At 32.1% G+C, this 15630-nt stretch overlaps 2 protein-coding genes across 2 annotated transcripts; both read right to left on the reverse strand.

Moving 5' to 3' along the window:
• Positions 1–5234: 5234 nt before the first annotated feature.
• Positions 5235–8461, reverse strand: LOC114177433 (protein KINESIN LIGHT CHAIN-RELATED 3-like). Its single transcript, XM_028062766.1, has 3 exons — positions 8233–8461; positions 5781–7782; positions 5235–5621 (listed from the first exon to the last, which is right to left on the reverse strand). Exons 2-3 carry the CDS (start codon positions 7754–7756, stop codon positions 5438–5440), a joined length of 2160 nt encoding a protein of 719 aa, XP_027918567.1. The 5' UTR covers positions 7757–7782; positions 8233–8461; the 3' UTR covers positions 5235–5437.
• A 2123-nt stretch (positions 8462–10584) lies between these two features.
• LOC114177109 (serine/threonine-protein kinase HT1-like) lies at positions 10585–13791 on the reverse strand. The gene is made up of 3 exons (XM_028062359.1): positions 12659–13791; positions 11487–11942; positions 10585–10946 (listed from the first exon to the last, which is right to left on the reverse strand). Exons 1-3 carry the CDS (start codon positions 13016–13018, stop codon positions 10695–10697), a joined length of 1068 nt encoding a protein of 355 aa, XP_027918160.1. The 5' UTR covers positions 13019–13791; the 3' UTR covers positions 10585–10694.
• Positions 13792–15630: the final 1839 nt, after the last annotated feature.

Raw genomic sequence — 15630 nt, forward strand, 5'->3', positions numbered from 1 at the left:
TATTAGTTTTGTTTTTCTTTCTGAAATTGTCAATATTAATAATAAATAAATTAGGTACAGTTATACTTATATAAGTTCGTACCATGTCCTTTGTACTTAATAGGATAAGTGAAAAAATATACCGGAATTCACTTTTCTCAAATCGGTAGCACAGTAGTAAAATAATTTAAAATTACTACTGAAACAATATTGTAATTACAAATATTGTAATTGAGACTCTCTTTATATTTTACCGCTATACTTAGTCCCTTATAATAAACTCTTAAATGTAAGTATAGGTTTGAGACTCACTTTTATTTCATTAGTTGTGCCAAGTGAAGTGATGAGGCCCAAGTCAGTCTACCAGTTTTTTTCCAATTTTAGAAAAACTCCTCGTTTTTCCATTCAACCATTATCTTTTTTTTTCCTTCACTCACTCAAAAATTTGTTCTTACCCTTGCTCTCTTGTGATCCAGAAGCTGAGTTAGGACAAACAGGTACTCTCTTGAGTCAACCGAATGCTCTCCCTTCGCATAAGTAGGACTCAAACCCTAGTCTCTTTATGTTTCTATTATATGTTGGAGCTTTGATTTCACTTCAATCTCTACTAGGATCTCAGTTTTGTCCCCCTTGTTCTTTTGTGCCGGCGTAAGCTTAAGTTGTACTGTGGTACTCTTCTTTTGGGGTCTTGTTTTTATTGGGCTAACATCTGTCAAGGTAAGGGGAGCTAGATTTGTTCACGTTTTTTAAGTATATTGTGTGTTTTGGTTTTGTTTCATGTTTAAGATGTATTTGATGATTATGGTTGTGTGAGAATGAGCCTGACCGTGATTTGGTATTGATTTTCTAGTTTGCATGCGTGAGCAGGGAGAAATATGCTATTCTCGCCTAAGCGAGCAAGCCTCGCCTAAGCGAGAGTAGTAGAAACTCACCTAGGTTCTACTTGAGTTATTGCTCAAGCGATGAACTTCTGTTTTGAGCGAAGAGTAATCTCCCTCAAACGAGAAGGTCTCGCTTAAGCGAGAATTCACAGAACCTCACAGTGCTCATTGTTCGAGCTCTTGCCCAAACGAGAACGCCTAGTTTAAGCGAGAACCCCTAGGGAGGACTTTTAGCTTGAGCGAGACTGGTGCAAGGACATGCTTTATTGCTGCTCTCCTCTCTAATTTGGTTGTTTGTCTCCATGATTACCTTAAAGTATGAAGTATGATGTCATGTATGATTTATGTGATATAATGAGGCCGACATTTTGATGTGCTCGGTATGAAATGATTATGGATGTGTAAGAACATGTATATGGTATGAGCTTAATGTAATTCCATGAGGCTCTTGGAAAGACTTCATGGTGGTGTTGGTAGTGTATGTAATGGAATAAGGATTCAAGCAAGGTTGCATCCCGACATTCTAATGAACCAGTCAGACTTACATAAAGTAGATTGGTTCAAATGGTGAGAGTAGTAGGAGGTCCTAGTCTCTGGCAGGATAATGACCTTAGATCATCATGGACTAACCTTGTGCGTGGTAGGGTGAAATCCATTGACAATGACTCTGCAGAACAATAGAGGTCGCCACAAGTGCAAACAACCAGTGAATTCGATCTCATTACATGTATCTGAATAATTGAGTTAGAGGGTCTTGTATTGTTTACCATCACATGTCTTGTATGCTTACTAATTCATTTGTTTATAATCTACTTGCTCATTTCTATGTTAAAAAAAATATTTTCTCTAGTCTACCCTTTCTTCTTGTATTTGTTTCTTGTTTGGTTTTCATTTTTGCGATGATCACCAAAATTGGTGTAAGCATATGTGGAGATTCCTAGAGATTATTCAGATGGTGGTGATGCTACTGTCTAGTTCATGTGTATTAGTTATTGCTCTTTTGAACATTTTTTGGAGAAATTGTTATCTTAGTAATTTTTTATTCTGTGAGCAATCCTGTTGGACAACTGTTTTATGTCTAAGTTATGTTTAATGGCATTGTGTTGTGCATTTGATATTCTTTTTCAGTATATTATGGATAACTGTAATCAGTAAATTCTTATATATTGTTTGTTGTGTTCTTTTTATCATAATATGAGATATTTTATTTACTATAATTTATCTATTAAATGAGATGTCACAATAGGATTTTTCATGAGATAATTATATAAATCTAAAAATTCTAATAATTTCCTCCATCATTAAGCGTACTTTTATTCGACAATAATTTTTAATTACATAATGAATTTGTACAACTAACTAAATTTCATTAACCAAAACAAAGTAATGAGTAATATAATTAAACATAAGGATTATGAATCTTTAATTTAGACATAATTATAAGAGGAGAACTAAATTGTAAATAAAGGTTTTGAATCCAAGAAAACATAAGATCTTGATGTAAAATAATTTACTTTTAAGAGATCCCAGGAACTTTTGAATACAACAATCATCAAATAATAAAATAAATAATAATTGACAATATTTTTTCTAAAAATACGAATACAGCTAGTGTGTAATAAAATAATTATTAGAAATATATGTTTGAGTTCAAAATTTCACATCAAATAATAATAAAAAAGATAAAATATACGAGAAAAAGAAAAAAAAAACCCACAAATCTAGAATCTTAATGTTTATATTGAATGTGATATTAGGTTTCTTAACTTATATTTAATCGGCAAAGAATCTTTTCGATTTATCAATGAAAAAGATCTCAACATTGATATCATAGTTAATAATTCTTTCCGATCTATCAATGAAAGAAATCTCAACATTGATATCATAGTTAATATTTTTGTTGATATTCAACTTAAAAGGGAGGTAAGTAGATTGTGGTAAGATCCAACGATAAAGTTGTTTGGTTTAGAAAAAGGGTGGAGATAAATATATTTTATTATGGTAGAAACTTGTTGTAAAACCTAATTTACACTTAGATAAAATTCTTAAAAATTTAAATATAAGATGAAAGTCTCATATGTAAATATGAAAAAAGTTGAGTAATATATAAAAGGAAAATATCTATTAACATTGAGCTTTTAAGGATTTTTTTTGTTAAAAGTAGTGTTATGTTCTATTATAGAGACAACTTAATCCTCAAAAGTGGTGAATCTCCCTAATGTATTTCACTATAAATTTTCCAACAAAAATGTTTGAATTACAATTTTTCTTTTAACATTTTCTTGCCTCTCTTCAAAAACTTATCTACGAGGATTAAATATAAGAAAAATGGTTGGTCTCAACAATATAACAAATCACGGTTCAAACTTTAGTTAAAGAAAGTGCTTGTATTATACACCAACCCAACATCAACATGATACAATTAACAAAAAAATAAGATGACAAAATGGATTGATATGACGAAATAGGATGTAAATTTTAACATGTTAGGTAATTTGACCGTATTTTCCGTCTATCAATTTAACAAACTAAAATATAGATTAGTTTTATTCGATTTATTGGCCTTTTTTTTAATTAAAAATAATTTAAAAGATTAATTTTTCTGTATTATACTTTTTAAAAGTGTAAATATATAATAATATTATAATTTAAATTATTAACATTTATCAATTAAGTTTTAATTATTGGTTATAATAAAATAATTTAATATATAAATGTAATGATTATTTTAATTTATCTAATTAAAAATATTAACTTATCAATTAAAAATTTAGAAAATATTTTATATGATTAAATATGATTTTAATATTTATTTTTATATATCAATAAATTTTAAAAATAAAAAAATAGAACATAAATTAACTTTTTTTAAATTAAAAAAAAAATGACGGACGAACCCAGTCCAATCCGACTCATTTTTGATAGGCCAACGATGGATTGGGCAAAAATGGCTGGACTAGCCCATTTTGCCACCTTAAAAAAATGAAGGTTTTTACTTCTTGCAACACCCTCATAATTTTAAAATGACCCTTCTATCCTTCATGATTTTGGAAATCCTTCGGAACAAGTTTTTCGAAGGTTTGAATACTCTTTTAGTCATTGTATTTGTCTTAAAATATCAAATTAGTCCTCCAGTTTTTTAAATTTTAATTTGGTCCCGATTTTTAAAAAAATAATACAATTTAGTCCTTTTCGTTAAATTTCTTGTAACAAATCTAGGATTTTTCATCAAAATTGAAGTTGTTAATAATGATGATTTGTTTTAATGACGTAATTAACATAATCATAGTGTCAATTTTGATAAAAAAAATTATTGATTCACTTCAAGAAATTTAACGAAAGTGACCAAATTGTATCAATTTTTTAAAAATTGGGTCCAATTTGAAACTTAAAAACTTTTGAAAAAAAAATAGTGACAAAAAAATAATTAAACCTTTTTCAAATTTTGAAAAACAATATTTTTAGAAGGTATGAGATGTATTTTGGAATTAGATTTTTGTAATATATGAAATGATTTATGGAACGACTTTTTTAGAACAAAAATTTTAAGACAAATTTTCTAAAACTAGCTTTTTGGAACAAAATTTTCCACTAATATCCAATTTTTCTCTCTCTTCTTCTTCCTCTCAAAATGGAGAACGAAGGTACAATAGCAAGTGCAGCTTAGTAGCAACAGTAGTGGTTGTAGTCACAATACTATTTAACTAGTATTTGTGTTGATGTGAATGAAGGAACCAAATTTATGTTATTTTTAAAATTGACGACTTAATCGGAGCTTTAAATATTATGCAGACCAAATGAATAATTTATATAAATGCAGAATCCAAAAAGTAATTTAGTTTATTTAGAAATTTTCATATTGTATAGATTTCTTTTTTACAAATATTTCATACAAATTTAAAAATTTACTAAAACCATAATTTTTGTCTATCTTATTTCATAAGATTCACTATCACACCATCCCTAAATAATAGGGTGGATATTAACTATTTCTAAATAAAAATACCTGTACACCATCACAATAGGAAAAATATATTTATAATTTAAGCATCTTTTCAATTTTTGACCAATAAAAGTACATTTATAAAATAAAAATATTGTATAAATATAATAATTTACACGAAATTATTTTAATGATACTAAAATATTTAGAATAAAATTATTTGAAAACAACACTTTAAAAAAAATAACAATTATTTTAGCTAATAAAATTCAAATTATATATACACGCACATATTAATAATTACATACCTTCAGTGTAAATATTTGTTAGTATTGATGAATTACAAATCATTGTTATTATTCTGACATAATTTTGGTAAGATGATAATTAAACGTAACAGTGAAATGGAACGAAGAAAATAATGTTCTATACAAAAAACAATGCATATCCATCCAAATAAGGTAAATAGTTACATGGTATCTACAAATTATTAGTAGAGGTTTGGACAAATATTCAGCATTTAGACTCTTGATTATTCATTGGATTTGATTTTACCCACAAAAACTACCATTGTTCCATTTCTAGAATTCCCGTAAAACATGGACCTTTTCACACCACACCTATCTAGCTATAGTCATATATAATCATGATCAAAAAGGTTCTCCAGTGACTTAGTTTTTCTGTTCCGAACTTTCCCTGTTTCCTTCAACAACTCCTCCAACCTTCTCTTCTCATCAGCAACATCAGGATTTGCAGTCCCAAGCTTTTCCTCCCTCATTACCACAATGTTTTCAAGAATTTCAATTGCCTCATCCAGCCTGAAATCAATTATAACACAACTACATCAGTGTTCACGAGTCACATGTATGACTTCATTATGGTTCCTAGTAATATACAATATCAAACAACTTCGTATAATGCCACAATAACTAGAAATGCTGCAGAACTCTGGTAATCAAAGAAGATTTTAGATATACCTTCCAGTTGCATCATATGTTCCAGCAAGATTGCCACATACTCCAAGTGTTTCAGTGTGATAGGGTCCATTCTCTTGTTCCAAAATGGCCCTTGCTTCTTCAAATAATGCTGCAGCCTCATCCAGGGAATGGAGTTGAACACAAGCAAGTCCCATTTGATTAAGAACAGTACCAAAGAAAGCTGATTTCTTTCCTCCACTAGCACGAAGCTTGGACACGGCATTCTTGAGACAGTTATAAGATTCAGTGTAGTTCTTCAACACAAAGTACATCACCCCCATCTGAGCTTCAATTCCTGCTATGGTGTTTATCTGACCAGAGACATCATTAAGTATGGTTAGTGCCTTGTGAAGCAATTTAAGTGCCTCTTCTAGCTCATTTATCGACTCGTAGATGGCTGAGACATTCATAAAACCGTTTGCAGTTTCCTCTGGAGGGACCCCAGGCATGGGATTCTCATAGATTTTAAGTGCCTCCTCACAGTATAATTTTGACTCCTTAATCTTCCATGTTCTGCTATACAAGTCAGCCAGACGCACATAAACTGATCCCACAGCAGGGTGGTTCTCACCTTTGTGGATCTTGAAAACCCTCAATGCTCTCTGATATCCAAAGATGGCTTCATCATATCTAGCCAAGGATAAGTACGTGTCTCCAATGTTGCAGTCAACAAACGCCACTTCCACTTCTTGCCCATTTGCCACCATTGCCATGCTGGCCAACACAAGATGCTCCAGGGCTGCTTCGTGTTTACCATCTGCTTCGCATATAAGCCCCATCAACCTCCTATCAGCAGCCTCTTCAAGAGATGAGGGTGAACCATTTGCTCTGTGGATATCAAGGGCTGTTTGGCACATCCTCTCCGCCTCCTCAAATTGCAATGCATGAAAGTTAGCCTCAGCCACATACCTACATGTTTCGCCAACTCTTGCGTCTGTTTCTCCCAAAACCTTCTTCTGTAATTCTAACCCTTCCATGTAGCACTTGATTGACTTCTCCAGCTGCCCCGACATAGCATAAATGTCTCCCAGATGCATGTGGCCTGCGAATTTAGCAATGGCGTGCTGTTGGCCTTCTTCAATAGCAGGAATCTCGATTGAGCGCTCTACTAGCGGAATTGCTTCATTGAAATTGCCCAGAGTGCAATGTATCACTGCAGTAACATGTAAACACATGGCCAGGTCCAAATTTGGTCTCCCATAAGCAGCATTTCTCTCAAACAGTTTCTTTGCTTGAAGGGCTAATTCAAGAGCTCTCGTTCGATTAGTTCCAGATGAAATTACGTCCCTTGCTTGGTTTAGCAAAGCTTGTCCCAGTTCAGGCTTATCCAATGCTGTCCCAGAGGAAATCTCAATTTGACCTGAAGACAGTGATCTTCCACCAACAGTTTTCTTCACACGGTGAACAGCTGCGTTCTGTTTTTTCATAGGGCTGTCATTTTTCCTATCAATAGGAGGTTTTGCAGTAGGGCTTTTTGCTATTGGTGATCTTGCCTTTGATGGATTTTCTGGGAACAATTGTGACACTTTCTTTGGTTTTTGTGAAACAACACAGCTTAAAGTTCTTGTCTGAGTCTCACCCACCTTATCTAGCTTCTTATCACTCATTGTGGAAGGAATTTCCCTGCTAGAATTCCCTTGTTTCTTTTTCTCCACTTCATCTTTCACTATCTCCTCCTCTCTCTTCTGCCCTCCAAATAGAGAGAACAATTTTGATGAATAGGATCTGGACTCACTGCCATCGTATCCAAAAATTCGCCTTGAGGATGATTGATCAGAGCTCTGCATGTCACAAGCATTTCCATGAAGCCGTTGAATTACGGGACTTTCAACCACCCTCTCAACATGAAAAGTTGGACCAATACTTTGGCGTCTTTCTTCACTCAAGGAACTCTTTGGACTTGATGTTCCATTAAAGGGTAAAGTGTAACCAAACCTATTCATTACATTTACTCCCCTTTCATCGTTAACTCCCATATTTGATTCCTTAGGAACCAGAATCACTGGGACAATCAATATGAAACACAAAGTACATAAAATGAACCCTTATTCATGTATAAAAAAGCAAACATTATCGATAAAAAGCAAATGTTATAACCGGAAGTCATGCAAAGCAAAAAAGAACGCACTTGAAGCCATGTCAAAGAGAAAGGAAATCCTAACGACAAGATCAAAGAGATGGCACCCAATTGATGGAAAGAACATGGTTACCGGTTATCATGCAGAGGAAATGCATGAAACTAATGTTATTGGAAACAATGATCAGATTCCCATTTCACAACTCAAATAAATAATTCTGACAGGCTGAAACGATTAATTCTATAAACACAAAGAACATAATCAATGATGCAGCAGCAGAATCAAATTAAAAAGGTAAGAAAACCAACATAAAGCGAATATATATGTTCAATTTGGTGTATCCTCATCTTGGTATTAAAAAATGGAAGCTATACCTTATAACAATGGGGGCCAAAACAATGAAAGGGTATAATTATATACCCTCGGGATCGTTAAAATTCCAATTCTTTGGGTAAGAATGAAACGTAAACTGTACAAAGAAGAGAAAAAAAAAATGTAGAAAAAATGTTTGAGTTTTTGAATAAGAAGAATTGAAGGGTGAAAAGGGTTTTGGTTTTGCGGAGCTGGAATGGAATGTCAAGACACTTCTTCCCAAACCAGCCAACCGCGCGCAACCGTAACTGTCATTGTTCCTTCTCTTTGTCTTTTTCTCTTCGTTAACCCACTCTACGATGCCACGTGGCAACCCCGTTTTTTAATCTGGCGTAAGGCGATTGTACCCCTAAAAATCTTATGCAATTGCAATTTTGGTAACCGAACGGAGCAGAGTCTCCTTCGCATTTACCTGAAAAGGAAAATCAGCAATTTCAACAGAGATGAATATCCGTGCTTTTTAGATAAATATCCAATCATCGGCCTCTTATTAAATGCTTCTGAAAAAATGTTTTGCATTGACCACTTAAATAAATTAAACCTTTTTTTTAAATTTATTTTAATTAATAACCTTTTAATCATAACTATTTCTTAATATAAAGGAAGTCAATTTAAACCATGCATCCTTAAAAGGAGTCAATAGTTATGAAATTCGTTTATTCGTTTTCTATGTTTTGGTTGAAATATAAATATTAGTCGCTAAAAACCTGATATATATATAGATAGAGAGATACAACTATAGACAGAAGATAGAAAAGCATACAATTAAAAGAAATATATGCATAATAACAAAAGACAGTTCAGGATTTTTAAATGGGATTATAATGTAATTGTAACAGTTTGTATTTCCTTTACTACACAAAGAGAAAAATATAAAATTTTCCATTTCTATTATAGAGATTGTGAGGGTGAAATATATGCTATATATGTGATTGTATAAATTGAAACTGTCCTTTTACACTAAAAAATATTTGGTATATATGAATATTAAGAACCAACTACCTCAAAAAGCTCAAGTTTTTGGTGATGACTCATTATTCATGCAAAGAAAAAAATAAGCCGTGATAGTAAAGTAAAAAACTTAACACGTTAATAACTAAAACATAATTATTTGATTAAAGAGACATAAAAAACATTATTATGCAACCAAATGAAGGAAGAAGTTTCAGTATAAAACCAGTGTTTATGACAGTTTAAAGAAGAAGAACAATTTTGGCAATAATGAGCATTAATTTGTAAGATGAAAAACTGAAATTAATCAAAAAATCTGACAGCTGTGAGATTTGAACCCACGCCCTTTCGGACCAGGGCCTAAATCTGACGCCTTAGACCACTCGGCCAAACTGTCATTTTATAATAAATTTCATCCCTGTAATATAATAAAGACTAACGTAATAAACATATAAACTACAAAATCATTTAGCATATACTATTATGTTTGTCTTCTAAGTCTGAACTAAAAGGCGAAGGTGAATAATATAAATCATGATTACATGTTTCTTTATAAACCAAAAAAATGTTTACTTGACATTGTGGAGTCAAATTTTTCTATTACATATTTCATATATATACAAATATATTATTTGGGTTTAGTTTCGATTGGTAATGTTTTTTTTTTTTTACATTTATCAATTAATGAAAAAAGTTTATAAAGTAAGACTGTTAAAATAATTATTATAAATTTTTTTAGCTTTTTATATATGATCATTTTAAATTGATTCATAATCTATAAAACTAATTAACTAAAGGTTTGCTTACGTACTATTTATTCAAGAATGTTTTGCGAAATGTAATTTATTTCTTGGTCGCTGTCATCAAAACATATTATAGGAATTTTTTTTTTATAAAATTTTATAAGTTGTGTAAATTATTCAAGTAATAGTATTTTACATTAAATAATTTTCTAAATAATACATATTTAATAATACATGTATTTACATTTTAGCTGAGTCAAGACATTCATGTAATAAGTCTAATAGAATTTCTTAAAGAGATAAGAAAATAATAATGTACTTATTTTTAAAACCATACGTATATAACAAACGAATAAACACAAATTTAGATTCTTTGCTTTAAAAAAAATATTTAAAATATCAACATAATATATTTTTTTAGTTTATTATATGACAATAAATTTAATAGAAAATCTGGACTCTTGTAACATATCGGTAACATGTAAGAAACAAATGATCAAATTGGAATATACATACAATACAAGACATGAAAGAGTTACTTTGGTCAGAAGTTTGAACCGGGAAATAGAGAATTTGCATTCGTCACGTCTTTGCAAACTTCGTCGCTTCTTTCATAGTAAAATAATCATTAAAATTTATTTTAGTGCTAGAATAATGGTAGATAGTTGTTAAGAATATAGAAGAGGATTATAGTTATAAATTAAACATATAAGATATATTTGTTTCCTGGGATTTAATACAGTTGATGTGACATTATTGGAAAGAGAACGTTAAGGTTTGGTAGAAGCAGAAACATTGGGAGTAGTATTACATTTGGGTAAGCATCTGAGAAAAAGATTATTAGGACGTGGTTTGTAAGTGGTTAAAAACTGTGGATCCTCCTCAAGTGCTTCACTGTAGCTCTCCAAAATCCCAACTATCTCATCAAAATGTGGTCTTTTATCTGGATTGCTTGACCAGCATCTGTTTATGAGATGACTAAATGCCCTTGGACACTCACATGGTAACGGAGGCCTTTCATTCTGCACCAAAAGAATAAGATACTTCACTCACCACAAAAACTACCCAAAAATATTTCAACACAGAATCATTTGTTCAATGCATAAAATCACATCAGTGTGAACCCAAAGGATATGGTATGACATGTGAGAAAACAGTGAACGTGAAAGCCTTACATTGGTCCAAAATATATGAATCTGTAACTTGATTTTGATGCATCGTGTTGGTGTTGTGTGCATGTGGGTGAAAGGGCAGAGGTGGTACCAATGATTGTCTGTGATAAATTTTGATAGCAGATACCGAATCTTGAATGTTGTAAAGCTTAATTGAGAAGTGTCTATAATATAATATTGTTGATGAGGTGTCTTGTTTTGATAAGCAAGGGTGTATGATAAGCATAGCCACATGCTCTGTAAAGTTCATATCATCATATCCAGAAGGATTCGGGGACATAGGAAAAAGTCCCTACTTTAATTACTCTAGGTAGTAGAATTGTTTTGGCGTTCAATTATTATAACTCCTTCTTATGCGAATAAAAATAATGTGTTAATACAGTAACAGACCTTGTGAGTTGCTGCATATGCTGCTTGCTCTGGTGTCATGTTGTCAAATGGGGTCAACCCTGTTAGGAGTTCCCATAGAACAATGGCGAAACTATAGACATCTACTTTTTTTGTGTGACGTTTTTCTCTGATCATTTCAGGTGCCATCCAACGGTATGTTCCAGTGAATCCTTTTGCACTACCGGTCTGAGATTCCAAGCACGAGATCCCAAAATCTGCTACTTTTACGCACAGATCTTCCCCCAACAGCAGGTTTTCTGATTTCAGATCCCTGTGAAGTATACCCTGAGAATGAAGATATTGCATTCCCCGAGCAATGTCTAAGGCTAATTTCAGAACAACGTTGTGAGGAACCGAGTGTGGTCCTTCCTGAATCAAGTATTTTCTCAAGGAACCCCCGGACAAATATTCAGTAATAATGCAGAACACAGGAGGTTTCTTGCAAGCTGCAACAAACTGCATAACCAATAAATAAATATCATCTTTTAATTACTTTCTTTATTATATTCAGAACTTGCAAACTTTACACACAAAGCTTGTCTTCTCTGTTAAAAAGTAACTCTCATACTAGCCTGCCACTCGTGCGATAGGCCACAATGCCATATAGCTACTTCAAAGAAAATGAATTCACCAGCTAAAAATAAAACACCTTTTCTTCAGCACATGCAGTAAAATCATATTTTCTCCGTAATTCACTTTTACTAATAATTGATTCAATTTTTCACCAAATTTCACATTACACCTAAAAGTCTTCGGATGAAGACACGACACCCTCGGTATTCAAATCACCTGTCCCCATTTCTCTGTCTCCTTTTATTTCCCTCCAATTAAAAAACTAACATTTCTACAACAACCACAAAAAAACACACACTAACAACCTGAGAGAAGGTCAATGACGTGTCATTTTTCGATTAGCAAGAAAGAGAAGGAGTACCACTGTACCACCACATCATAGAGCGGTTAGGCGTAGACACGGTTTTATATATCGCAAAACTTGCACCTCCGAACCAGACAAAAGGGTGGTGAGGGAGGGAAATGTTATGTATTCTTTTAATCACTGAGAACAAACTGGTAAAGGGAATAATAATAGTGATGAAAGAAAAGAAGTGAGGATGAAAGTTGGTATGTTCCATGCAGAAAGAGAGAGAAAGGGTTGAAGAAAGAGAACTCACGGTGATGATATTTGGATGGCGCAATCGAAAGAGCAAATTAACCTCGGAAGTGAATTGCTGCTCTAGCGAAACAGCCAATTCCTCATCCTCCTCCGGTTGACTCACAAGCTTAATTGCAACATCCATGTGCTTGTAGATGCCTCTGTAGATCCTGCTATGTCTCCCAGAAGCAAACTTTGAGCCAATGAACAACTGAGACAGATCAGCACTCCATTCTTCTTCAGCCTCTCCCTTTATGGCTGCCCCTGAAGAGATCAGATACTTGGACCATGACACCGCTCGCTTGTACTCCCCAAGCGAAAGCCTTCTCCCTGATCTTACGTTGTTAGACATTTCTTTAAACCAGTACAAGTTCTTCATCCTTCCAATGCAGATTCCACAACTTACTCCAAAGTTTTTCTTTTTACAAATACCCAGTTTGGACAAACTTGTTTTTCATACCTTAAACTAAACTAATTCCCTACGCTGCCTACATTTTGAATCATTATCACCATTTATGCAGCTGGAAAAAAGAAGAACAAATAAAAAGAAAGCAACTCCAAACCACCTCATGTATGTAGTACTACAGTTGTTGGTTGTTAAAGGAAGAAAGAAATCACAATAGATGAGAGAAAAGAGAGGAAAAAGGGTGAGGCGTGAAGGGGTTTTAGTGAGAGAGAGGATGGTGCAGTGAAAGAAGAGGAAATGGAGATGAAAGGTGAGAGGAAAGGGAAACACAGGGACTGACATTAGCATCTACGTTGGTAACGTGCGAAGATATACTTGTGAGGAGACAAACGGGGTCAGGTTGATGATGACCCCTACCTCACCCCTTTCCAATTCTTTTTTCTTTCCACTTTGAACCTGTGTTTCCCACCGCATTATCACCACTGCCATTCATTCGCTAACCTTCAATTTTTTTGTCACACTCCTCTCCCCTTCCATTTATTGCTTTTTTTGTTTTCTAGCCACCACCATGTGCTATGTGCCAGGCCTTGCATTTCCATCATTCTCATTCCAAGTACTTCTTTCTTTTTACCATCATTCATTTCTCTTCACTCTTTATCCTCTTCACATCCAACCAACTTTACCAAATAATAACTTACACACCCACACACACTCTGCAGTTTTACCAAATCTCTTAATTTCAACCATCACGGATCCATTTTTCAAAAACGTTTACAGTCATCAACAAAATTAAGTATGCTCCATCAAACTCATCAATATCAAATACTAATAACTCAGTTTGACTCTTAAGAATTGAATCATTTCTTTTCCACGTACGTCCTCTTCGGATAAGTTTACCAGAATTGTAGTATTTTATCTTTTCCATTATGGATCCCTTTATAGTATATATATAGTATATATATAGTATGTTTATTTATGTTTTTAAAACCATTTACAGTTTCTTCTTAATTGTTGAGATTCTTTTCTAAGGGTAAATTGCCAAACCAACTATGACCAAGATAAGATTTTTTTTAAGATTATAGGCTGCCATAGTAAACAAGTAATAAATAAGAATGAAACTAATACTAAGATTAGTGGCAATTCTCATGATATAATAATTTCATAAACTTGTTCACGTAAAGTGTTCATTATGATGTCATTTCATACTAACCGAGTATTCTTCCCATTATATACACCGTTTATAACTGAAAAAATAAATTAATAAACAAATTAATGGGTCAATATTTTTGTGTAAATAGTTGTTTGAAAAAGTTAATCAATAAAACGGTCAATATTTTCTTTTTATCGACAAATATAAATACACATATAATAATAACATTTGAGTACTCCAACTCTTATACATAATTTATGTACATTATTCCTGAAACATTTTATCCCACTATATTGATATTCTATAAAGAATTAATTTCTACATCTTATTATTATTATTGTGAACAATTAATCAATTGAAAATTAAAATTATTTCATAAAATAATTGTTTAAATTCTCATAAATAATTAATTAATGCAATTTTCATAATTAAATTGTTAAATCGTCAATTTTTGTAAACAATCAATTTTCCATTTATTATGGGAAATTCGAAAGATAATAATCTATTTGATATTTTTTTTATAAATAATGATAGTAGGAAGTAAAATCCGCAAAAAATTAAATAAAATTAATGAATTCAGTGCATGGATTAATTTGGGAGCTTGCTTCATCTTAATTAATGATTTCACATTCAAGTCTTTGTTACATAAATAACTATGTTAAGAATTGGTAATGAAAGTTTTGCTATTCATAATTGTTAAGAATTGATTAAGACGGAAAACTATTTATAAATTATTGTTAATCTCAATTTCTTGAAAATGCAAGGCTTTTTGTTGCGAGGAAAATAAGGAAATAATAACCTCTACATGACACTAAGACATGAGTGTTTTGACAATTTCTATATCATACAAAGATTGATAATTAATGTATAAGTATTGAGATAAATAAGTATATACATATATATATATATATATATATATATATATATATATATATATATATATGCACTTGTAATTTTCCTTCGACATAATGAAATTTGAAAATAGGTTTGAAGTGTCTAGTTTTCATGCGTTTTCGAAAAAAATACCATTAATTGATAAACGTATTTTAAACATAAATTTGGGAGTAAGTATTTCTTCATTCTATGTGTGAGAGATAAACGAGTCTGTTTTATTTAGTTTAAGAACTTCGAAATAAGATTTAACTTTTGATAAAGTAATTGTTGTTTTTCTAAAAGGAGAATGCTTATGACATTTCATTCGAAATCAAATATTGAATAGATGTTGGGATAACACGAAAGACATAGTTATTGACATAAAATCTTGACCTAGCAAGAGAATGACAACACAGTAGAACTTGTCTTCGAAAATAAAACTAACGACGACATTTTGAGAGTGACGACACGTTGGTATGCAACTGGATGTATCATGCTAATGAGTCTATATATTAACACTATAATCATAAGTCACATTCCTTAATTTAAAAACTATCCTTTA

Source organism: Vigna unguiculata, chromosome 3 (genome assembly GCF_004118075.2).
Source record: "Vigna unguiculata cultivar IT97K-499-35 chromosome 3, ASM411807v1, whole genome shotgun sequence".
In the NCBI taxonomy this organism is placed as follows: Eukaryota; Viridiplantae; Streptophyta; class Magnoliopsida; order Fabales; family Fabaceae; genus Vigna; species Vigna unguiculata.

Coding starts and splice junctions, on each gene's coding strand:
- LOC114177433 (XM_028062766.1), bottom strand. CDS start 7,756: ATGGGAGTTAACGATGAAAGGGGAGTAAATGTAATGAATAGGTTTGGT. Junction 5,622..5,780: donor ACATATGATGCAACTGGAAG/GTATATCTAAAA, acceptor AATTGATTTCAG/GCTGGATGAGGCAATTGAAA.
- LOC114177109 (XM_028062359.1), bottom strand. CDS start 13,018: ATGAAGAACTTGTACTGGTTTAAAGAAATGTCTAACAACGTAAGATCA. Junction 11,943..12,658: donor GCCATCCAAATATCATCACC/GTGAGTTCTCTT, acceptor TTGGTTATGCAG/TTTGTTGCAGCTTGCAAGAA. Junction 10,947..11,486: donor CATATGCAGCAACTCACAAG/GTCTGTTACTGT, acceptor CTTTTGGTGCAG/AATGAAAGGCCTCCGTTACC.